General features: G+C 58.1%; 12 protein-coding genes across 12 annotated transcripts; 6 read left to right on the top strand and 6 right to left on the bottom strand.

The window, feature by feature from the left end:
• Positions 1 to 25: 25 nt before the first annotated feature.
• Positions 26 to 516, bottom strand: PUNSTDRAFT_132430 (uncharacterized protein; the record flags this gene model as incomplete). The annotated part of the gene is made up of 2 exons (XM_007381786.1): positions 26 to 50; positions 116 to 516. 2 exons carry the CDS (start codon positions 514 to 516, stop codon positions 26 to 28), a joined length of 426 nt encoding a protein of 141 aa, XP_007381848.1.
• Positions 517 to 1,222: 706 nt separating this feature from the next.
• On the bottom strand, positions 1,223 to 1,561 carry PUNSTDRAFT_65811 (DUF1748-domain-containing protein; the record flags this gene model as incomplete). Its single annotated transcript, XM_007381785.1, has 3 exons — positions 1,223 to 1,326; positions 1,384 to 1,421; positions 1,476 to 1,561. The coding sequence occupies 3 exons, from the start codon at positions 1,559 to 1,561 to the stop codon at positions 1,223 to 1,225; spliced, it is 228 nt and encodes a 75-aa protein (XP_007381847.1).
• Positions 1,562 to 1,790: 229 nt separating this feature from the next.
• On the top strand, positions 1,791 to 2,621 carry PUNSTDRAFT_99774 (uncharacterized protein). The gene is made up of 6 exons (XM_007381784.1): positions 1,791 to 1,834; positions 1,887 to 1,945; positions 2,028 to 2,038; positions 2,093 to 2,163; positions 2,278 to 2,371; positions 2,440 to 2,621. The coding sequence occupies exons 2-6, from the start codon at positions 1,892 to 1,894 to the stop codon at positions 2,459 to 2,461; spliced, it is 252 nt and encodes an 83-aa protein (XP_007381846.1). The 5' UTR covers positions 1,791 to 1,834; positions 1,887 to 1,891; the 3' UTR covers positions 2,462 to 2,621.
• Positions 2,622 to 2,664: 43 nt separating this feature from the next.
• On the top strand, positions 2,665 to 4,148 carry PUNSTDRAFT_132427 (Aldo/keto reductase; the record flags this gene model as incomplete). Its single annotated transcript, XM_007381783.1, has 6 exons — positions 2,665 to 2,766; positions 2,828 to 2,952; positions 3,017 to 3,051; positions 3,105 to 3,181; positions 3,238 to 3,580; positions 3,637 to 4,148. 6 exons carry the CDS (start codon positions 2,665 to 2,667, stop codon positions 4,146 to 4,148), a joined length of 1,194 nt encoding a protein of 397 aa, XP_007381845.1.
• A 2,530-nt stretch (positions 4,149 to 6,678) lies between these two features.
• On the top strand, positions 6,679 to 9,579 carry PUNSTDRAFT_142376 (MT-A70-domain-containing protein; the record flags this gene model as incomplete). The annotated part of the gene is made up of 5 exons (XM_007381782.1): positions 6,679 to 7,821; positions 7,884 to 8,060; positions 8,116 to 8,274; positions 8,327 to 8,511; positions 8,569 to 9,579. 5 exons carry the CDS (start codon positions 6,679 to 6,681, stop codon positions 8,627 to 8,629), a joined length of 1,725 nt encoding a protein of 574 aa, XP_007381844.1. The 3' UTR covers positions 8,630 to 9,579.
• Positions 9,580 to 9,703: 124 nt separating this feature from the next.
• On the bottom strand, positions 9,704 to 12,592 carry PUNSTDRAFT_132423 (uncharacterized protein; the record flags this gene model as incomplete). Its single annotated transcript, XM_007381781.1, has 4 exons — positions 9,704 to 10,498; positions 10,549 to 10,611; positions 10,667 to 10,732; positions 10,793 to 12,592. 4 exons carry the CDS (start codon positions 12,590 to 12,592, stop codon positions 9,704 to 9,706), a joined length of 2,724 nt encoding a protein of 907 aa, XP_007381843.1.
• Positions 12,593 to 12,761: 169 nt separating this feature from the next.
• On the top strand, positions 12,762 to 16,332 carry PUNSTDRAFT_125238 (cwf21-domain-containing protein; the record flags this gene model as incomplete). The annotated part of the gene is made up of 8 exons (XM_007381779.1): positions 12,762 to 12,799; positions 12,859 to 13,050; positions 13,110 to 14,535; positions 14,587 to 14,687; positions 14,736 to 15,597; positions 15,653 to 15,808; positions 15,868 to 16,043; positions 16,105 to 16,332. 3 exons carry the CDS (start codon positions 12,762 to 12,764, stop codon positions 14,203 to 14,205), a joined length of 1,326 nt encoding a protein of 441 aa, XP_007381841.1. The 3' UTR covers positions 14,206 to 14,535; positions 14,587 to 14,687; positions 14,736 to 15,597; positions 15,653 to 15,808; positions 15,868 to 16,043; positions 16,105 to 16,332.
• PUNSTDRAFT_63874 (riboflavin kinase) lies at positions 14,421 to 15,199 on the bottom strand (the record flags this gene model as incomplete). Its single annotated transcript, XM_007381780.1, has 4 exons — positions 14,421 to 14,533; positions 14,585 to 14,687; positions 14,736 to 14,920; positions 15,019 to 15,199. The coding sequence occupies 4 exons, from the start codon at positions 15,197 to 15,199 to the stop codon at positions 14,421 to 14,423; spliced, it is 582 nt and encodes a 193-aa protein (XP_007381842.1).
• Positions 15,336 to 16,332, top strand: PUNSTDRAFT_64930 (uncharacterized protein; the record flags this gene model as incomplete). The annotated part of the gene is made up of 4 exons (XM_007381778.1): positions 15,336 to 15,597; positions 15,653 to 15,812; positions 15,845 to 16,043; positions 16,105 to 16,332. The coding sequence occupies 4 exons, from the start codon at positions 15,336 to 15,338 to the stop codon at positions 16,330 to 16,332; spliced, it is 849 nt and encodes a 282-aa protein (XP_007381840.1).
• An 85-nt stretch (positions 16,333 to 16,417) lies between these two features.
• PUNSTDRAFT_50985 (uncharacterized protein) lies at positions 16,418 to 17,809 on the bottom strand. The gene is made up of 3 exons (XM_007381777.1): positions 17,565 to 17,809; positions 17,390 to 17,514; positions 16,418 to 17,308 (listed from the first exon to the last, which is right to left on the bottom strand). The coding sequence occupies exons 1-3, from the start codon at positions 17,800 to 17,802 to the stop codon at positions 16,505 to 16,507; spliced, it is 1,167 nt and encodes a 388-aa protein (XP_007381839.1). The 5' UTR covers positions 17,803 to 17,809; the 3' UTR covers positions 16,418 to 16,504.
• A 1,340-nt stretch (positions 17,810 to 19,149) lies between these two features.
• Positions 19,150 to 19,657, top strand: PUNSTDRAFT_64583 (oligosaccharyl transferase epsilon subunit; the record flags this gene model as incomplete). The annotated part of the gene is made up of 3 exons (XM_007381776.1): positions 19,150 to 19,367; positions 19,433 to 19,531; positions 19,591 to 19,657. The coding sequence occupies 3 exons, from the start codon at positions 19,150 to 19,152 to the stop codon at positions 19,655 to 19,657; spliced, it is 384 nt and encodes a 127-aa protein (XP_007381838.1).
• Positions 19,658 to 19,800: 143 nt separating this feature from the next.
• On the bottom strand, positions 19,801 to 22,277 carry PUNSTDRAFT_142372 (uncharacterized protein; the record flags this gene model as incomplete). The annotated part of the gene is made up of 5 exons (XM_007381775.1): positions 22,105 to 22,277; positions 21,378 to 22,049; positions 20,760 to 21,300; positions 19,938 to 20,681; positions 19,801 to 19,890 (listed from the first exon to the last, which is right to left on the bottom strand). Exons 1-5 carry the CDS (start codon positions 22,176 to 22,178, stop codon positions 19,801 to 19,803), a joined length of 2,121 nt encoding a protein of 706 aa, XP_007381837.1. The 5' UTR covers positions 22,179 to 22,277.
• Between the last annotated feature and the right edge of the window lie 75 nt (positions 22,278 to 22,352).

The raw sequence follows: 22,352 nt of genomic DNA, 5'->3' as shown, positions 1-22,352 counted from the left end.
ATGCCCCGCATCCCAACGCAATAGTTCAGATGTCCACAGGGCTTGAAGCGCTGGAAGTCGAGTTGTGAAACGGCGAGGCTCGGAATCGCGCCACTGGTCCCCGATGAGAGCGCACGACACCAATGTAGGTGCGACTAGGGAGACCAGCTCCCGTAACAGCTCGGCGTCCTCCTCGTGGTCGATCCACTGCCGGGTTCGGAATACCCACGAGCCCGAAAACGACTGCACGTAGGCGCGGGCATCTCTGGCTTCGTCCTCCATCCCAAAGGACACACATAGATGCCGTACGACCGGTTTCTTCGCGGGCGCCGCACTCTTGAAGATTTCTAGGAAAGGCGCAATCTGCTCCCGCTCCCGAAGAACGAGACTCTGGTATCGGTACCGCTCAGAAGCTGTTCGGATCCAATGTGACACCTGAGATAGCGAACGTCCGGTAGTGCCATCATCCAGACAGGCAAGTTTGAATATCTCCTGTAAGAGCTCCAACGACAGGCTTTCCAACGACAGGCTGTCCATGTTGGGTGGAATGCCTGGAACAAGGGAGGATAGTGTCTCGGAGGATTGTAGATCGGCGATGCCTTATATTTCTGAAAGACACAATGGGTGTACAAGGCCACTGGTCCGCTGATTGATCATTTCGTGACAATGGCCTGCTTGCATCGCTGAAGAGCGAGAAACTCAGTTCAAGCCACAGCGCTGTTATGGAGCCACTGCTCGATATGTTTCGGCACGCCCGCTATCAGCGCCTCGGGTGAGATTTGACCTCCTGCGGCGACCAGTCAAATGAAAGCACTTACGGCGCGGTTTCGTCGCCTCATACGATTCTTTCAATTTTGCGGGCGACGCCCACCCGCAATGAACGAGCCAGACCAGACCCTGTCAAACAGGAACGATAGAGAACATGCCTGTGCTGTCGTTTCGTAGCGGGTATCAATGCTGTTACGTCTTCATGTTCGCAACGAGCCCGGACGCTCCTATGACGGCAAGTGCGGGGTGCAATCGGGTGAATGGCGATAATTTATTGGTGTCATTAGTAATGGTACAGTGCACACGTCTGGTAGATACAAATGGCAATCCGAAATCTGCGAATCTTTCGTCAATCGATCGCATACTTGGCTCAGAATGCACGGGACTTGCATATGTGTTGAAAGCATGAGATGGAGATGACTCTATTGATCCCCGCGTTCGCGCGTGAATGACGGGGACCTCTACAAAAGGAGGATCAATCGAGAAGCCGTGAAGCAATCGAGGGATAACGTACGCCCATCACCACCACGGCAAAGTCAAACGCATACTCTCCCGCCTCCAGGTAAGACCGCAAGAACTCTGTCGGATGGTAAGCAAGCATGATAGGGCGGACAAGGCAGCATAAGGGATGCTTACGACGGATATCTTTGTTCGGCACTTTGGCAATCGCGGGTCTATGCATACAATCTCCGGTCAGAAAAGATACAGACCGAAACGATAGTACGTACGTGAGACCGGTCGTTCGCCGTATACCAGCGAGAAATGCAGCAATCAAGAGAGCGTCAAAAGCGAGGTGGGTGATCCGGCCGAACATCTTCACAAATTCAGAGCTAATCGTTGCAGCGGCGATGAGAGCTTCAAGAACACGGTGGAGAGCAATGAGGATGAATGTAGGTATTGTGCTTGCCGACGAGCAGCGCGGCGGCGTGGCTTGGGCGTGGCAGCAGGTGGCAGCACGGGCCTGGAAGTGACCTGGGCTAAGTGTGGGAATTAGCACGACCAAGTGTGACGGAGGTCGCAGCCGGTCAACTCGTCTGGACCCAACAAACCCCATCTCAGTCTCTTCTGTCGTCCCGTTAACTATCAAGCAAGTCCGGTTTCTGGAGGCACTCGAGCTGTTTTCTGACTGCTGGGACTAGTCACAATGCCTGTCAGGCCCCCGCAGAAGTCGTTCATGAAGCACTGGTTCGCCATTGAGGTACGTTCCGGGCCAACCCGTTCAGCTATACCCTACCTCCTGCGATGCGTAGCGCTCAACTAAGTTTTCGCGAACTGCTTAGGCGATCCCGATGTAAGCTGAGTCCTTGAGGGCATTTGTTCGGGAGGCTCATCGTCTGTATAATAGCTACGCTATCATTGGCGGCGTCATCGTGGGCGGGTCCTGGTACCTCACCCGCCTTGCGCGTGGTCCTACCGGTCAGCGCACCATTCACTTTCTGCTTAATGGCACACCATCTCATTGCTCGTTTCCGCATGACTTTCCACCATTCATCCGTGCTGGTTCCAATCTCTTTCCTCAATATCTCTCAGTCGTGTGGACTAAGGACAACCCAACGCCCTGGAACAAGATTCAGCCCGACGAGGGTACAAAGCTGATCAGCGTCAACCAGAAGTTCGAGAAGAGGTGGGCTAACATCTCTCTGAACTGGGTTCTTACACTCCTTTTAACGCGTTGTCCTTCTAACCCCTTAGCTGGTCGCGCGACAAGTGGTAGATCACTCGATTTCTACGGATTGTTGGGGAACCGTAGAGCCGGCTACTCCTATCCCTGTAAACGGCGAACTCTGCAATATCATGTTTCTGCCTGCGTGACGTTACTCCCGCGTGACCATGCTAGCGTGATCGCTCCATGCGATCGCGTTCTGCCGCTCTGACATCTTGGGTTGCGATTGAACATCTTCAATATCTGCGACAACCATGGTCTCCCGATTAGACGCTCCTCAGCCTGTGTTCGCGTTCCCGCCCCTCGATTCCATCCCTGATGGACCGGAAGACAACCCTGTGGAAGGAAAGGCGCCTGTATGTTGGCTTCCAACACGCTCTCGGGAACATAACTCAATTGATATCGATGCGGTCATAGAGCGAAGTCGGCGCCTTGCAGCTACCTGAACTCATCTTCGGCGCTGCGCCTCTTAACAGCTCGTACAACAAGGAAGAGTACCTCGAGAGCGATGTTCCATTGCGCACCGTCAGGCTTGCTCTCCGGTATTGTTCCCTCTGCCTCAGACTACGCGGACTTGGTTGTTCATGACTGCGGCGCGTCGTAAAGCTACGGCATCAAGGCATTCGATACGTCCGCGTATTGTGAGCGCGCCGATTCTGTCAACAACTTAGCACCTAAATTGCCATTTTGTTAGATGGCCCATCGGAGATCGTCCTGGGCACCGTGCTGAAATCGCTCGAGGCTGAATTTCCTCGACTCTCGTACAAAATTGTAAGCCTCGATTGTTCTGTTCATTTTTGATATGTATGTCGACCATGATGCCTCAGATGACTAAATGCGGACGTTACGGCCCATGGGACTTCGACTACTCCCCGGCGACTATAAGAGCGTCGGTCATGCGAAGCCTCGAGCGACTCAATACGCCCTACCTCGACGTTGTCTTCCTTCACGACCTCGAGTTCGTCGCGACGCCCGTACCCCCGCCTACTGCCGCAGAGGGTTCCTCCGGTAGACATGCGCTAGCCCTCACAGAAAAGGTGGCAGAATATGGGCTTGAGCCCGGGAGCGAGGGTAAAGTATGGGGCGAGGGCGACCAGAAGGTGCTGGACGCGATCGCGGAAATGCGCAAGATGCAGGATGAAGGGTTGATCAAGAACGTCGGCATCGCAGGTTGTTTCCAATTTTTTCTGTGCATATACTTGATTTCATGCCGCCAACAACCCCAGGTTATCCACTCCCTACGCTCCTCCGCATCGCCCTTCTCGTTCTGCACAAGACCGGAAAACCCCTCGACGCCCTTCTCTCCTACTCGCACCTCAACCTCCAGAACCAGTCGCTCCTCGCCTTCGCCCCGGCCCTCACAGAACGCGCCAAGATCTCCCAGCTCGTCGCCGCCTCTCCACTTAACATGGGTCTCCTCACGGGTAATACGCCCACTTGGCACCCAGCGCCCCAGGCGCTCAAAGCCGCGCGCGACAAGGCGATCCAGATTTCCTCCGAGAATGGTTCGACGCTGCCTGACGTCGCGCTGGGATATGCGTACAGGCTCGCGAATGAGAACGGCTGGCCTATGATCGCAGGGTTGAGTACGCCAGACGAAGTGCATGCGAGTGTCAAAGCGTGGAGAGCCGCGAAAGAGGGCGGGCAAGTGAATGAGGCGTTGGAGAAGGAAGTACGGAGGATATTCGATGAGGCAGGATATGCAGAATGGTCTTGGTCGTCGCCGGATAAAGCTTGATCGAAGGCGAGATCAGAGAGATCATATACGGAGCGATGAGACAACACGTTAGAACTGTATATGCAACGACGATGGATGGCTGTAAAATACAATATGGATATTATGTCACATTTCGTTGGACCCCGTAACTGGCTGTGAAATACCCCCTCGATCTGTCGTCTCACCGCGTCCGGATGATACCCGCGTTCACGAGCTTCTGTATCTTCTGGCGCACGATCGGGTTCTTCATATGGTCCTGCAGCGCGCCCGGGTTGCTCTGCGCCTGCTCTAGTATGCTGCGCATAACGGGGTCGTTCAAGATCTGCGCCACTTCCGGATCGCGCATCGCCTGCTCCATCACCTGCTCGTCCGTCTGGCCCGCGCGTTCCGTCGCCAGCGCCTGCTGAATCTTGATCATCTGCTGCTGGATCTCCGTCGTGTTCTTCCCTTCCGCATCGTGCTCCGCCGCCTCCTGCGCGGCCTCGAGCGCCTTGCTGTACTCGCGCATGCCGAAGAGCACGTGCGACTTGCGGATGTACGCCTTCACGTACGTCGGGTCCGCCGCGATCGCCGCCTCGGCGTCCTTGAGCGCCTCCGGGAGCGCCGCGAGCTTGTTGTACGCCGCCGCGCGGTTCGTGTACCCGCGCGGGTCGGCCGGGTCGCGCTTGATCGCCTCGGTGTAGCTCTTCACCGCGCCGGCGAAGTCGCCCGCCTTGAACTGCTTGTTGCCCTCCTCGCGCGCTGCGGCAGACTTCTCGGGATCGATGTACGCCTTGCGGTCGAGCTCGGCCTTAAGCTTCTCCGTCTCGCGTAGCTTAGTGAGGATGTCGGGCGTGCGGTGCTCGGTGAGCGACTTTTCGTAGAATTTGATCGCGGAGGGTAAGTCACCCTTCTTCGCGTAGGCAGTGCCGATGCGCCCGAGCGCCTTGGCGACAAGCTTGTAGTCCGCGCGGAGCGAACGGCCCTCGTCGACGGCGGTCTGGCAGACTTCGATGCACTTGTCGTAGTCGCCTTCTTCAAGGTGGACGGCTGATAAAGCGCCTTGTAAGCATTGCCCCAGAGGCTCAATAGCGAACATGAGCTCACCTCCTAGGTTAGAGAGGTAGGTGATGTCCTTAGGCCAGAGATCCCAAGCTTTCTGGAAGTGTTGCGCCGCTGTGGCGAAATCGCGTTTTTTGTACGCCTCCGATCCAAGCTTCTTTTCCGCCTCAGCCTCCTTCTGTGCCTTCTTGTCCTCATCGTCGGCATCCTCCATCTCGACATCTTCCACGGGAGCTTCTTCAGCTTTCGGCTTAGGAGTTGAAGTTGAAGGGGGTTGGGAGGTTGACGTCGAAGCTTGAGGAGGTGGAGAAGAGGAGGAGGCGGGAGGAGATGTGGGAGACTTTTCAAAACCGGGCGGCAGCTCTTCTGAGCCTTCGGGGCGGCTGAAGCCCTGCATGTCGATGCCCATAAGGACGCCAAGCACATCAATCATGCGCGGGTCGCGTCCAAGCATGCTGCGAACCGCAGTTAGTCGGTCGACTCGTGTAAGAGAATATAGGGGACTGTACACACCCCTCGGCAAGCTTAGGATTTTGTTGGATGCTGCGCAGGGTCTGCACAAAGGACGGGTCGGCAAAGTGCTTGGAGGTCTTCGGGTTCGCGGCGAGTTTACCGATAAGGTTGGGATCGGCGAAGAGTTTGCCAAGTCCCAGGCCGCCACCTTCAGACTCTGTGGCCCATGAAACGTGGTCAATATTTGCGGAATAATGTGCAAGATAAGCGCAGACATACCCTTTGCATCTTGCACCTCCTTGAGACCCTTGCGTAGTGCAGGGCTGTCTTCGAGCTTTAGGCCGGCTTCGTAGGCGGCGATGGACTCGTCGTATCGCCTGGCGCCGTGCAGCGCAGCGCCTTTACGTGCGTAGCCTTTCGCCCAGTTCGGATTCACCTTGACACACTATAGTTGTTGGAAAACGGTCAACAGCTATTCCGATGAACTGGAGAGAATCACCGTTGTGAAGAACGTACCTCCTCGGCATCCTCGAGCGCCTTGATGTACTCCTTCTTCCCGGCGTGTGCTGCGCTCCGGTTCGAGTAAAGCACATGGTTCTTCGGGTCAAGCGCGATCGCCTGGCTAAAGAGCTCGATCGCCTTGTCATAGTCTTTCGCAGCGAAGGCCTTGTTGCCTTGGTCTTTCAGTGCGTTTACCTGCAATACACCATGTCGTCAGCCTCCCACGACTGGAGGGATTGGGGAGGGGGTACTTACGTCGGCCATGGTGATATGTAGAAGTTACAATCCGCTAGGTAGACGCTCAGATGCGAGGGTTTATGACGGTGCATGGCTTGGGCGATGCGGGATGCTGGAAGCTTCGAGAAAGGCCCCGTTTACGGCGAAGACTTATCTGATCACGGTCGGGTTACTGAACTCTGAGCGATATGATTAGTTGATGCAAATGAGTAGATCAGATATCTAACATGATTCGGTCAGAGTTCTCTCTGATCAAGCTCTGATTCATCAGCAAGGCAAGTGATCCCAGTCACAACCAAATTCGGGTCGAAGGTTGACGATGACTTCGACGGCCCCAGACCCGTCGCAGACAGCGTTCGTCTCGAGCGGACTCGCCGCCCTCGCGCGGCCGTCCCGCCTTGTTTTCCCAATTGACTCGCCCGTTCTCCTGGCCAAGCTCATCGCGGCCTCTGCGCGCACCACGCCCAGCGCGCGCCCACCCTTACGCCTCACCGATCTCGCACGCTTCGATTCCATCCTTTCGGCCTTCTCGCGTACCTGGGAGCACGGCACCGTCGTCGTCCACCGCGACGACACCGGGAACAGAACCTTAGTCGTGCTCGACGTTCAGCTAGGACCGAGCGCGCTCCCCCGTCCCGCAAAGAAGCGCAAGCGCCCCGTACGTGACGAGGACGCCGACTCTGCCACAGGCGACCCGGAGGATGAGCACGTTGATGCCGACGCCGCCCCTGGCGAGGATGAGCACGCCGACCCGCCGACATCGCCGAGCAGACATCTGAGCCGCGAGCTTCGGGAGGTCTACGCGATCTTGCAACGAGGGACTGCGAAGGGTCGCCTGCTGGCCGAGCGCTTCCGCTCTACCAACGCCTTCGAGCCCGTCTGTCCGCGCATCACCAAAGATGACTGCGCCAAGTTCCGCGCACAAGCACAGGGAGCTGACTCAGGATCGAGCATTTGCCCCCGTGTGCACTTCCGCCCCATCATCCGCGCGCACACCGACCCTTCCCTCGGCCACTGCTCATACCTGAACACGTGCTATTCCGAACCAACTTATGCGCTCTCGCCTTCCATCCCACCATTACCGTCTGCACCTCGCCCGCCGGGCACTATGAGCACGCCTGTCAGCTTACCCAGCGGCCTGGGCGCGGGTGGGAGGGGCAAGGAAAAGGCGCCCTGTCGGTACCTGCACTACGAGGTAGACTGGGACGAAGGGGATGGATCTGCGTTTGTTGCAAATTCGAACACGAGCCAGGGCGGAGTGACGTTTTCGCAAAGGGACAGCAGCAAGGAGGTGGCGAAGGCGCAGGAGTTTAAACTCCCCATCGGGTTGGGACCGACAAGCGAGGACAAACCTCTTCTACCGCCTCAATGGATAAACTGCGACCTGAGGCGGTTCGATTACTCGGTGCTCGGCAAATTTCATGTCATCATGGCCGACCCGCCCTGGGATATCCACATGAGCGTGCGTCCGATCTTTTGTCTGCGTCCAAACCGCCGATATACCCATACATTGCTATCTGATAGTTGCCCTACGGAACGATGACGGATGACGAGATGCGCGCGATGCCCATACCCGCGTTACAAGACGAGGGGCTGCTATTTCTCTGGGTTACCGGCCGCGCTATGGAAGTCGGTCGGGAATGCCTCCGTGTATGGGGTTATACGCGTGTCGATGAAGTCGTCTGGATCAAAACCAATCAGGTGAGCGTCTGGCTTCCTTTCCCATCTTCGCCATCGCTAATGTACGGTGACGCAGTTGCAAAGGGTGATTCGGACTGGCAGGACAGGTCATTGGCTCAATCACACTAAAGAGCACATGCTCGTCGCCGTCAAAACGCGCACGGACTCCGCCGGCAATATTGTCTACCCCTCATGGTGCAACAGAGGCCTCGACACAGACGTCATAGTGTCCGAGGTATGAATTTCTTTCTCCCTTCGCGTCCGGCGTTTTGACGCATGGGTGCCAGGTTCGGGAGACGTCGCGCAAGCCTGATGAAGTCTACGGTCTGATCGAGCGCATGTGTCCCGGCGGGCGCAAGATTGAAATCTTCGGGCGGAAACACAACACGCGCCCAGGATGGCTCACGCTCGGGAATCAGCTAGGCGCGGATCAGTTATACGAAGAAGATCTGAAGTCGCGAATACAAGCGAGGCGAGTCATCTTTCTGTGGTGTGTACGCTCTGGATGTTGAACGGCGTGGCTCTCTAGATATCCCGAGAGAATCTCGATCTCTAATCCGAGTGCCGGCTCACAATCCATAGCCCGTTGAGCTGTGCATCCGTATACCCCAATAATGTATATACCCAAGGAACGTCGTAGTCAAGGCGGCACCTCCTCCCCCTTCCAATCCCACACCCGTCCCCTGCCCTCCTCTCCGAGACTCTCCACAACCCGTACAAGATTCGCTGCTGCCTCCTCCGGCTCAAACAACTTTCCCTTGCCATTCTCCACGCTTGCCCAGAATTCCTTGCTCAGGCCCGTCTTCACCGTACCAGGATGCACGCCGACAGCCATGGCGGGGATGCGCCGCTGCTGCAACCAGAGATCGAATGTGCGGATGGACTGGTTGAGCGCGGCCTTGGAAGCGCGGTAGGAGAACCAGCCGCCGGCGCGGTTATCGGAGATGGAGCCGACGCGCGCAGAGACGTGCACCCACTTCGACAGCGGAGCGGGATGAGATGTTCGGGGTGGAAGGAACTGGGAGAAGTGCGCCATTAGCAGGAGGTGGGAGACGGTGTTAATCTGGAGCGTTTCTTGGATCTTCTTGATGCATAAATCGGCCGGCGAGCGTTCGGGGTGCAGCACGCCGCCGCCGAACCAGCCCATATGCATGTACGCGTCCTCGGGCAGGGTCTCGCGGAGTTGGTGAGAGGCGGCGGCTATGGAATCGGGACAGGTGAGGTCGAGCGGGAGGAGCGTGAGGCGCTTGGCGTCGATGTTGGAGGAGGTGAGCGGGGAGAGGATGTGCGCGTGCACAGCGGCCGGGTCATCACTGCGGTGCGTAGCGTAGATGGGGAGCGTGGTGTGTTGCAGGAGGTGCCGGGTGATTGCGAGCGAGAGGCCGCGAGTGGCAGGCGCGACGAGGATGAACGGGTGTGCGGGCATCGTGTGCGGGCATAGATCGGAGAGCGAGGTCTGTCCGCTCTCTTTAGCGTGTTGGTCAGGCGTTAGAGTTCTGAGACCTGAATGTCAATGGTGAGCGACGTGGGATACGTGAACGTCAAAGTTGGATTGCGGACTCTACAGGGATATACAGGCACATCGTACACGTTCGTTCTGGACGACGCAAGGCGTGGGCTCACATGCAAGCATACAGTATACAATGCACAAATCAGGACAATACTCAATCGACAAAGTCTTCCATGGCGTCATCCCACCCAAGCGTCGCTGGATCAATCTTGAGTTGCCTGAGCATGGTCCCCAAGTTGTCTGACGGTCGATCCGTATTCTCATCGTCACATGGCGAAGAGCGCGGTGGTTCCTCTTCGTAGGGGCCGACGTCGTTCGCTTGCTGATCGTGAGATACATCCCACCCCCAGTTGCTTTGGAAGGGTTTCTTCTCGTCGTCGTATCCCCAGCCTCCACTCTTCGAACCCGACGGGTCTCCGGCCTCTGCGCGGTCCTTGACCAGATTCCATACCTCCCACGCGATCCCTCTCCCGCTCTCCCGCCACTTCGCGGCCAGCTGGTCCAGCTTCTCTTGTTCGCCGTCCTCTTTGATCTTGACCGCGCGCTTAAGAACCTGTAGCTTCCTTTCCAGAGCTTGGATCGTCGGCGTGAACTTGACAGCAGCGTTCAACCTCGACGAGGCGGAGGCGGACGACGCGAGGGGTGACTTGAACTTGGCAGCCGCTCTGGGCGTATAATCCTTGATTTTTTGCCATTCGGCTTCCTTAGCGGAAAGCGGCGCGCTGGAAGTGTCCTGCTTCGACGAGGACGCCTTGCTGACGCCGGGCGACACTCCTGTATTGCCCAGTGCGAGCGCGAGCGGCGATAGCATGCTCGGTTTGCATTTGTCGCTGCTCTTCTTTGGAACCGGCTTTGGCGAACGGAAGGGCGCGATCAGTTTCTTATGCTCGCGATCGAGAGTGACGCTCGTATGACGCTTGGGGTTCGGCAGCGCAGGGCTGCCGGTCCTCTGGAGAATGGATAAGAAATGGAAGCAAAGAGCGATTGGCAGAGGGGTACCTTCCGCTTGGCCGATACTTCTTTCAATTCCTCGGGCTGAAACGTAGAATGAGCGCTATGGTCCTGAAGGAGTTATGTAGAGCCATCGATACTGCATAAGAGCTGTGAGAGATCGTACATCGTTGAAGCTACTGCTCTGTCCAGCCTCCTGGACGGCTTGCGATTCCATCTCATCGCCTTGGTCCTGTCATGGTATGATCACTGTGAGCAATACAGAGGTCATGATCTGTTCATAAGCACCCACCGTGATCATGGCTGTCCCCGCCTCTGTTCTATCAACATTGGCAGGTGGTGGTGACCACGACAGCGGAGGTGGTGATGATGGCGGCAGATCGTACTCGCCACCTGCTATCTCCATCTGAAGGTCGTCCATCTCGCGATTGAACAAATTTGCAGCCCCAAGAGCATCCGTTTCCGGGGCACTCAACAAAGTGTGAGGAAGCTCCAGCATGTAGTTTCCCGCGTTAGGCAGCTCGCTGGTATCCCCGTAACCGTCGTTATCATGCTTGTCGTCTAGCGGGAACAGATCGTCTCCAGATGAAGGAACGGCAGGAGATGACGTGAATATGCGGCTGGGGCTCGAGCTTAGGGGCGGCGAAGAAGAAAGACTCGTTACGCTCAGCCCGACATGATCGAGTCCATCAGGATGCAAAGGGGTGCTCGTGAAATCAGGCCGTGATTGCAAGAAGTCTTTGAAAGAGTCGAGGTCCGGGAGCAATCTGGAGGGCCGAGGATGCCGTAGCTCCAAGTTCCCATCCGGCTGGATGTGGCCAGGCAAAGACGCAGAGGGGGTAGCATCTTCGTCATGTCCAGCAGAGGCGCACGTCGACGTTGGTTCAGAGTCTTCAGTGTGAGGGCGATTTTCAGACGACTCGGTCCAGGGATCTTGCATATCAGCTTCAGGAATAGGCGGGCTTGAAGATGGCGGTGATTCGGCATAGCCTGTGAGCAACTTCCGAAGCGACGGTCGCGAAGCCTCCGATACGCTTGTGCTCGGGTCGGATCCGTTGTTGCACGTAAGAGCGACGGACGGCCGGAACAGCAGAGGAAGATGAAGAACTGGGGAGTGTCGACTGGACTGAAGCATCGCGCCATCGGGCAGTGCTACCGAGAATACAGATGATTCAGCCGGAGAAGGATCAGATTGGTCAGCTGGGAATCGAGTCGTCGGTTGCGCTTCAGGTTCAACTACAGGATTTTGAGATGGAGAAATAAGCGGGAGATCGGAAGAGCCGGCTGCAGAGTCTCTTCTCCCAACGTTGAAGGAATCGTTTTGAAGCTCCAGTTGGACATTGTCGTGATGACCGAGATTATCCTCAGCCGGTCGATATCGGCCATCGGTGAAGGGTACAAGAGGCAAGTCCTCTACCAATTCAAGAGGCGATGCATAGGCCTCGTGGTCCGCCTCCAAGAGAACCTTTTCATGTGGTCCTATTGGCGGTTCTTCACTAGAGGGACCAGTAGCCTCGCAGTCGTCTGAGAAGGCGGGATCATTGGTGCATGTGGTGGCAGTTTCGCACTCCATTTCATTATCATCACCGCGAGGAGAGTTGAAAGCATCAGCGAGGTTGTCTATTAATCCGCTTTGCTGGGATCCACCCGTCTCAGCATGAGATGAGTGCATATATGCGCCTGTATCATTTTCCTGTCGGAGCTGCGGATCAAGAAGCGTAGACACGGTCGTCAAGAGGAGTTCAGATACTGAGAGGCCAGGTAAGGGCACGTCAGAAGACTTAGGCAGAGGGTACGAAGTGGTAACGGTGGGTTGTCGAGGCGGAGGTATGTCTCTTGGGTCAATTAACACCGGGAGCCACGCGCGCCGTGCGGAGGAAAAGAGAGTAGGGCTTTGCGACAATTGTCGAATAGCTACGTCATGAAGAGGCAAAGTCCCAGCAGAAGTGTTGGTGTTGATATATGCGTGATTTATGCCGGATCTATCCTCCGGTTCAGGGATCGTAGAGCTTGCCGTCGGAGCAATGGTACGACCTTCGGGAAGAGAAGGGCAGTAGTCCTCAGCATTTTCCAAGGCCATAGACACGTCCATGGCAGGTTTAGTCCGTAGTGGAGAATATTCTTGAAATCGCGATCGTAGTGACCAAGGAGGCGAAGCAAGGTTGGGCGGAGCCTGGCGCGGAGCTTTTCGTCCAGTAGTAACGTGACCGTCATGAGGCCATTTCAAACTCCGTCAGGTAGCGCCTTCGACTCCAGCGACCATGTACAACGGCATCGGTTTAACGACTCCTCGTGGCAGGTACGCCAGCAATCCGTCGGCACATTCGAATATCGGTTGATTGAGCAACTTTTGTGCAGCGGCACAAACGGTTATGTCCAGAAAAACCTGTCGTACATACGGTCGCAACAGCCAGCCGCTGACAGAGCCTCCGCATGGGATGTTGCGCCTCCCAAGCATCGCGAACCAGACGCGGAAATATTGGAACATGAACGGAAGCGAAAGGTGGAAGTGAAGTGCTTGGAGCTTCAACTCCAGCTCGAGGACGATGGGTATGTCCAGCATCTGAACCCGCCAGTTTGCAATGACGTGACTGACGATGCGTCGCCAGGGTTGACGAAGCAGAGATAGACAAGCAGGTTTCTGCGCTCCGTGAAAAGCTGTTGGCCAGCATGCACGATACCATCAACGCCAAGGGCCTAAAACCCTCCGACACCCACGGCATCGCCGCCGCGAAAAAGGCCGAGCTCAGCAAAATGGCCCGCGCCCTAGGCACCCGCGCTGACTATGCGGAGGGCGAGGCGTTTGACAGGGAGAAGCAGGAGGAGAACAAGCTTAAGCGGCAAGCGGAGAGGGAAGAGAGGGAGGCGCGGAGGGAGGAGGAGCGCGCTAAGTGGCAGGCGCAGAAGGAGAAGTGGGAGGCTGAGAAGAGGGAGAAGGACAGGCTGCGGAGGCGCGAAGAAGACAGGCTGAGGAGGGAGAGGGAGGCGCAAGGCCGCGATGCGGACCGCAGGCCTGGTGGGCGCGATATGCCACCCCCGCCACCTCCACGGAGTTCAGGTGGATACCGAGACAGGGATAGGCCCGTGAGGGATTATCGTGACCGACGCAGCCTAAGCCCTCCGCCTCGTCGGGGACCACCTCCCAGAGACCAACGTGATGACCGTGGAAGCCGCCGCTCACGATCTCGCTCTCCTCCAGGCCGCTCGAGGCGCCGGTACGACTCTCGCTCGCCCTCCCGCTCGCCCTCGCGTTCGCCGCCGCCGGCCCGCCCGCCGTACCGTCGTCGCTCAGGGTCGCCCGCCCCTCCTTCTCGGCGCTACAGTCGCTCGCCTCCCCCGCATCCTCCGAGATCCGTCTCACGGCGCTCGCCTTCGCCACTCCGCGGATCGAGGCGCTCGCCATCTCCAGACAATCGTCGGCGCTCGTCTCCCCTGCGCCGCAAGCGCTCTCCGTCAAGGTCCCCGTCACGGTCTGACTCTCGCTCTAGGTCCCGCACGCGCTCCCCTACACGCTCCCGTTCTCCTCCACCTAAGCGCGACGACAACATGGATGTCGACCGCGCGCGGAATCGCGGTAGGTCGGGTTCAAGGTCGGCGTCCCCACCTTCGGACCGTGGGCGCGGCAGGCGTGGACGCTCTTCGTCGAGCGGCTCGTCGGCGATGTCCGTCAGCACTCGGTCGTCCCGCAGTCGCAGCAGGGACTAAATGTCGCCAACAAAATACCAGAGGATTCAGAATATTCAGAAAATCACGCGGATACAGTCAGAGCTCTCGATTGTCCTTCCTTCGCGTACTTACGACATCAAGTGGGCCCAACTCTTGTACGGTACTTTATATTACTCTATGCGCCACGCATATGCCCTTCAACATACGTCCTGTGTTGCATCAGGCACCAAGAAACGACCGCGATGCGGGAAGGTCTAAGGAGGACCTTGGCGGAACAGTGGATCAGTGCGAAACTTGGCGTATGCAGGACGCGCTAGGCAGTTCAGCGCTACGCGTTTATCGGTCTCGATGTCTTCTATGAGTGCCTCTGTTGTACCTTTGTCAATCGGTGAATATTGTTCATACATATTGGTACAACCTCGAGATGTATAATCCAGCTCTGGACGAATGTATCCAAGGACGATTGCCTTGAGTTCGTAGCCGTAGAAGTCGGATCGGAAGTCGTGCATGATATGAATTTCCTGATCGATATGTTGGTGTTTGATCAACATGGGGGTGAAAAGACGAACCGCCGTCATGCGCTCGTTCTTATAGAACGGGTTCCATCCCAAACTCATGACCATCGGCAACACTTTGGAGTCTTCGGAGCATAACGACTCGCCTTCCTCGCCCTTGAGCACCTGCGCGAACCCGTAGTATACACCCGTCTCCGTGACGTTGCTCATCGGCGGCAGGGACTCGTCCGGGAGATTAGCTGCGAAGCCCGACGGCAGACCACATAAGCGCCCGGTTAGATAACGGAGGTCGTTGAGAGACGCGATCAGCGGCGGAAGGAGGATGCCCATAGCGCACCGGTAGGGCACCCGAGGTCCTTCCCGCCGCGCCCGAAGCCGTGCTGCACCGGCCCCTGGAGGACGATAGGGAACGGCGGCTGGGGCTCGTCGGGGCCGACGATGCTGGGGCGCGAGGTGCGGAACGTCTCAGTGCGCATCGGGGCCGAGGGCCGTTCGACGATCGTCGTCTCGGCCGACATATTCGACGAGGGGATGGGGATGGACGAGGGGAAAGTGCAAGGAGCGAGGGAGAGCAAGTTGCGAAACGCGCGCACTGGATCGTGCTTGGGTCCAGTTATCTATCCGACTTGACTCCCACCGTCACTACTGGCCGGCATGTCGTACGCAGCCCAAACGCCGGTGTACCAGTTCCCAAGTAATCCCGTTCCACCGAGCGCCTACGCGTACCCGGTCCAACCTGAAAGCACGCTGGTGTTACCGGCAGCTGAAACGCCTGCCGCACCGGATGCGTCGTTCGTGAACTCGCGCGTGGCGTCACAGGCCGTCGAGCAGCTCGTGTCGGCACAGCTACGCGTTGCGGGCTTCAAGTCGGCGGAACCCGCAGCGCTCCGGCGCTTGGAGGGCGAAGTCATCGCATGTGAGTCCGGTTTGCAAGAGCATCCAGTATGCTGCTGAGGGTTTGCTGGTCGTAGTTGTAGAGAGGTTGTATGAGGAAGCGCACAACTATGCCAACCTCGCCAACAGGTCGGGCCCTCTGGTCACCGACTTGATGAAGGCTTGTGGCGAGAAGAGTCTGGAACCCAAGGACCTCCACGTCTGTGCTGTAAAGTCGGCTCGGAAGATGGAACGTGTGTGCTAATATCCTATCCTTTCATACTACGGAGCTGGACGCTCTGTTTTCCGACAGGCCTCGGTATACGCAGCGGATCCCTTACTACACTACTTCCACCGCCGCCCGAGGAGCCTCAGCCAGAGATGCTGGGGTCAGATGACGAAGAGGCCCCGAAGGTGCCGGCCACGCTCCGGGCGATGCCACACCCACTACCATCCTTACCCCCCAAGCATACATATTTGAAGACACCCGTAAGTCCCATTTCCGGACGGTTTGACGGTCATGTTGAACGTATCCTAACCGTGGCCTCAGATCGCACCACCGAGAAAGACAGCCATACCATCGTTAGAAAAGAAGCTCAAGACCGCCGGCTTGGTTCAGGATTCCCTCAAGAACCTATTATTGGCCACGGAAGATACCACTGGCCAAGAGGACGGGGAACTCTTCGGTCACATCGTCAACTGGGAGGCGACGACGCACCCACGGAAGCGCTGGAAATTGGATTCGGGATCGTCCCGGTGGGGCAGGATGGAGAGCTGATCTCCTCAAAAACTCCTGACGGCATGTATCATACCAGTTTCACCGTTTTCTATCTTTCCGTACCCAGGCGCTCGTCAAAAGTAAATTGAGATGTTCGGAAATGCAGCGTGATTAATCGAGTGACATAGTGTATGCTCTGCTGGTGGTACGCATCCACGACGCTGTTCTACGGCTAGTATTGCGACGACCTCCTTACGGCGATGGCGAACTTCGCGTATGCCTGGCTCACCTTCGCCCAGTCCAACACTGTCCAGAACCTCTTCAGGTACTCCTCTTGCCCCCAGACGCCGTACCCGCCCGCCATCCACGCGTGCTCGTTCACGGACACGCAGAACAACGGGAAAAGGTCTTCGCCCACGCTATCTAATTCCTGTTTCTCCGTCTCGGGATTATTGAGGTAATCCGTCGGGTTGATCACGCCGCTGTAGATCGAGGGCGGACGGGAGTACATCGCACTCTGACGGGCGACAGCGGAGGTAGAGAACTGGCGTGAAGGCGAGGAGGGGTTGAAGGGGGCCGCTTCGTGCGAAATACCGGAGGTGGGGGAGGTAGGGGCGGTATCTGTCGTGGTGCCGAAGGGCGGTGTTGGCGTCGGCGTCGGCGTCGGCTGCCTACGGTCACCCTCAAAGTTGAAGTCGTCCGCATCCGCGTCCTTCTCCTCGCTAGAAGTGGGGAAGGACTGGTCCGGCGTCTCGACCATAGACCGGAAAGACGCCGACGCGCCGTTGAGGTAAAAGCGCTGCTCCCGCGCCCGGACGAGCATGGTGCCAGCGGCGAAGGTGGGAAGGACGCCGAGCTCGCCGGTCTTGTCCGTGACGAGCCAGACGTAGCCGGAGGACATCCCGAGCGCGGTGGCGCCGACGGTCGACTTGACGGCGGTGACTTCACCGTATTGTTCCCGAATTGCATTCCTGAGCTTCTGAGATATTCGACCTTCGTGGTCCTTTCCGTCCTCGGGTATGGATGGGGGTGGTTTCTGAAGGCAGAGATGACAGCGTCGGAGAGCAAAGGTGACAAAGTGAGAGCACGCGACCGAACGGCGACGAGAGGGACATACGAGGTTTTCGAGGAAGTAACTGTTGTTCAGCGCTCTGCTCGCATATGTGAACGCGAGCGTGGCACTCCGGTCCGTCGCCGTATTGATGACGGTTTGTGCAATACTCGTCCGCTCGTTGTCCGTCCCTGCCCGAAAACGTTCAGCACGAGTGTCAGTACTCTGGTTGTGGACTGACCCTTCACTTGCTCATTTAGCCTCTGTAAGAGCCCCTCCTGGTAGTCGACTGCTATCACTTGCAGCGCCTCCGGGCTCAGAAAGTCACCCAGGCCCTCAGAAATACTGTAGGGCAGCTCTCGCCGGGTGTGCGCACGGCGCACGAAGGGCGTTGACCACGCCCGAGAATTTGAGGCTGTTATCCGAGCCGTCCAGCATGGCGAGGCCGTCCTCGTGAGCAGACGCGGTACCCGATGCATAGCTGGCTTGCTGGTGTCGGAGGCGCCAACTTTTTCGGTCGATGCGCCAGAGTGGCACGTCACGTGATCATCCATTCTAGGCTGCTTGTACTTCTCTGTTCAGAGAACAGGTGATCAGCTACATGATCAACGTAGGATACAACACGCTTTGTGCTCGTCTCAGCCTGACTGCCCTAAAAGCACTTGCTTTTAGCGCTAGTGTTCTCGGACAAATTCGTTCGAACCTGCACTGCCAGGAGGTCTTCATTGAATTGCAACCCACTCGATATCTAAGCACACCAATCCGCGGAATGTGACGATATTTCGCGGGAGTCTAACGAAACCCTATCTCTCAATGTACGCGACACTTTGACTGAGTGATCCGTGATCACGACTCCGCGAATCATCCATACTCATCTTCGGCACTTGCGATCGCTTTGGCTCTGCCTCGGTCAGGTTGATCAGGGCACCCTCCCATTTTGACTCGTCGACAGGCGAACTCTCGTGCCCCTCACGATTGCGAGCCCATGCAAAACCGGTGGCGCAGTCGAAGGACGGTTTCCAGTTTGTCGTGGCCCTCGTCCATGCATTGCGATCGGTATAGAACTCGTCCGCTCCATCCCTCCGAGGGTGTTCATCGACAATGGATTTAGATTTTATCATTTGTTCCCAATGAGTGCGATTGATCCTCCAACCAAGCTTGTCAATAGCTTTGTATACATCGGGCGAACAACCGATGATAGTGAGGTCATACCGCCCAGGCTGTTGCCGCTTCTCTGAGCTGCGAGTTGTCAGAACCGGACCGTTCCCGTCGCCTCCATACATCGCCCTGATGCTTGGCGTAGCATTCTGATCCTCCGAAAATTGGTCAGGAGGGGTCGTGTGGCTGTCAAATGCGGGACCAGACTGTGCACCTAAGTGCATATCAATGAAGAATCAGTCTGCACAGGCTCGAAATCCTGTTTGCGACATGCAGCTTCTAAGTCAAACAGGTGTGCTCTTACGGTCCCAGGAGCGCTTATGAAGCGCTCGTAATGCTCTCGTGGAGTGCTTCCAGAGACCTGTTCATCACAGCCGGCTATTATGTTCACAACTTTGGTTGCCCACTTCTCTTTGGTCATGACTTCCTCATCACGAAGGCCGTCTTTGTCAATGAGACCAGCCTCCTGCAGCTTCCTCGTGATGTCCATCGGAGGTAGAGGTCGTGTACAAGTTGGTCGAAAGTAACAATGTCGTTGCAGATACGGAGACAATTCACGAGATACCCAGCCACTTTCCTGAAACGAGCTTACATTCGTGGGAAACCCGAGACTTCCTCCCACTTCCAGCGGCCACGTCGTTCCGCCTCCATCGGCAACTCGACGGACAATGGCGCCCAAGGCAACGACATCCAAGGCAGCCGCCCCAGCGCCGGCGCCGGCGGCGAAGACGACGATCGAGAACCTCTGGAACACCTACAACGAGACGACCACCGCGCGGCTCAAGTTCGTCGACGCGTTCCTCTTCTTCCTCATGCTCTCCGGCGTCGCGCAGTTCGTCTACTGCGTGCTCGTCACCAACTTCCCCTTCAACGCGTTCCTTGCCGGGTACGAGTATTCTGTCTATACCTATTCAATGCTGCAGTGCTAAACCGGCCCCCGTTCTACGGCAGCTTCGGAAGCACCGTCGGCCAGTTCGTGCTCACCGCCAGCCTGCGCTCGCAGGTCAACCCGGAAAACCGCTCCGAGTTCAAGGAGGTCTCTCCAGAGAGGTGAGCGCTGCCTGCTCTGTCACTGTCCACGCGCCCTATCCGCTTACCTCGTGCTTTAGAGCGTTCGCGGACTTTGCTCTAGGCTCCATCGTGCTACATTTCTTCGTGTTCAACTTCTTAGGATAGACCGGAACGCGTTCTCCCCGCCCTGGCAGGTCTACTCGTGTTCGGACATTGCTATCTTCTGCTCGAAACTATCGGAGCGTCATCCAGAAGGTATATACATTCCGTCTGATCGCTGGACCCAGAGTACAACCCAAAACGACCGCTCAACGCCGCCGCGCCCGATTCCTCCCCGGAGCCCCATCCGCACCGTAAAACTGTATCGCCTGCGCCCCGTCCCCGTCAGCGCTCGCACCCTGAATATCGCGGAGTTTGAACAAAAAAAAAGAAAAAAAAGCGCTACCTGCTGATCCAAGAACCGCTTCACCCTCGTCTTGAACTTGCCCATCCCGCCTTGCGCGCGCGACGGCGGCCCGCCGAACGCGTCCGTCGCGCGCGCGAGGAAGACGTCGAACGCGATGGGCTCGTAGCGGAGGATGCGTCGGTGCAGCTCGACGTCGCGCACGAGCGCGGCGCGCAGGGCTCGGTCAAAGGCCGCGTCGTCTTCCGGGACGGCCGACGACGAGGTCGATTTGGTCTTGGTTTTGGTCGCGGGTTCGGTCGCGGGGTCCCGAGCTGCGCGTTTCTTGGATCTGGGTTTCTCGGCTGTTATCGTTGCGTTCTCGACTGAGGGGGCGATGAGGGGCGCGGCGTTGGTTTCTGGTCTTGAGCTCGACGCGTCTTCGGGCGTCTGCTGCTTCGCGTTGAAAAAATCCGGATACTCGGGCGACGGTGGCTCCTGCCTTGCCTCGCTCGGGATCTGGGCATCATCGTCACGCTCGACATCGCGCGATGAGATATTAGTAGGACCGACGGGTACGCCCCAGTCGGGCTCGTAATGTAAATACACGTCGTCGTTCAGGTGCGCCCACGGGTCCGAGCCGCCGTCGTCTCGTCCCTCTTCGTCTTCGTCTCCGTCAGAGTGGTACCGCGCAGGGCCGCTTGACCGCCGAGACCGGATCGAGGTCGGAGAGCAGCCGCCGCCGCCGCCGCTCGGAGAGTGGGAGGAGTTGGACCTGAGTTGAACCACCGCGAGCGAGCGCGCGGGCTGAGGATCAATATACGAAACGCGGACTCAGGGTGACGGTGTCTGGGGCGAACCGGTGGGTGGAGAGGGGGGACGTACCGACGACGCGTCGGGAGGGGGTCCCGCGTCCGTGTCCGAGAGCTCGATCGTGAGCCCCGAGGCAGCGTTGGACGACGTTCTGGAGAACACGCTGCCTAACTTGGACCGGCCGAACGCCTGCGTCGCGGGCGGTGGCACAGGCTCGGCGGCGTCCGCGTCCGCGTCCCACAGCCTAGCGCCGTTCGCTCGACGGTCTGGCCGTGCGTTGCGTTGCGCGAGCGAGCTGGCGCCGAACGCTTGAGTGGGTGGCGGCGGTCCGGCCGTGTCGCGGTTCGAGTCTGACGGGCAGGCCGCCGGCCCGGTGCCGAGCAGGGCGGCGGCGCGTCGGGCGATGGTCGCGCTGACGGCGGCGGGAGCTTGGACGGTCGTTTGCACGGCGGCGCGTTTCCCGCCTTTGCGCTTGGGCTCGCCTGCGAGCTCTTCGAGGTAGGTTTTCGGGTCGGCGGGCGCGGCTTGGTCTGGTTCTTTTCCTTTTGGCGAGGACGCGGAAGAGGAGGAGGAGGAGGAGGAGGAAGAGGAAAGGGCCTGTTGTACGAGGATGCTGGACGCGTTGTGTCGGCGAAGCCGTGAGAGAGAGAGAGAGAGAGAGAGAGAGAGAGGAAGAGGTAAGTGACGTACTTTACGGTGACGTCCGTGAGCCCGTTCTTCTTGGCACAGGCGCGTATGTGCTTCGCCTTCTCCCTCGGCGTCTTGCGGATCGTCCAGCGTGCTTGGCAGCTGACGCAGGCCGCGAGCCGCTTCAGGTCGGCCTCGCGTATGTCGAACGCGGGTGTGCTCGAGGTCCTCTGTATCCTGGCAGCTACAGGAGGGGGAAGGGGAGGAGGGGGAGGCATGTCCGAGGGAGAGTTGCCGCTGGACGCACTGGAACGCGCGCTCGTGCTGTGGTAGCGAAAGTGGTTCAGCTTGGTGCGGTAACGCAAGGCCTGGGACGAGTCGTCATCTTCATCGTCTTCGTCTGCTGATCCTTCGGACGACGGACGTAGGCCGGTCGACGAGCCGCCTTCGGAGCTGCATAGGTCGATGACGGAGTCGTCGAGGGGGACGGTTCGGGCGGCGGGGGAGCCCCTATCTCCGCTCAGCTGAACCCCGAGCGCGTTGAGCCTTTGGAAAGAGCCCAGAGGCTTGCTAGAAGACGACGAGACGCCAGCATGCTTCGACGAGCCGACCCCCGATCCCGAGTTCGGTTGAGCGTCGGCCGGCTGCTGCCAATACTTGGAGCGAGTGGCACGGGCGGGGTCTTGCGCGCCCGCGCCGGGTTCGACGCGTTGATCGTGTACGTTGGAGACGCTCCTACGTTACGCCATGAGGGGTTGGAAATTGTAAAGAGCGGCGGCGCAGCACGGACCTTCGGCGCTCGGGCTCGGAGTCGGCGACCTCCTCCACCTCGAACGACGGTTCTCGGCCGATTCGGCGCGGCATGATACTATTGGAGGTTGGTACCGCGCGAGTGATCCAGGCCGATTGCCGCGGTGCGGTTACCCGACTGAGAAAGGTCGATCTGCGCGCGGTGCGGGCCACGAGCATTCGCGGTCGTGACAAGGGAGCGGCGAGCCAGAGGACGCGCAGACGCGTCGCGGCTCCGGTCACGCTGCG

Source organism: Punctularia strigosozonata (assembly GCF_000264995.1).
Source record: "Punctularia strigosozonata HHB-11173 SS5 unplaced genomic scaffold PUNSTscaffold_4, whole genome shotgun sequence".
NCBI classification, from domain to species: domain Eukaryota; kingdom Fungi; phylum Basidiomycota; class Agaricomycetes; order Corticiales; family Punctulariaceae; genus Punctularia; species Punctularia strigosozonata.
The sequence above is the reverse complement of the archived record's forward strand: the minus strand, read 5'-3'. Positions and strand labels throughout refer to the sequence as shown.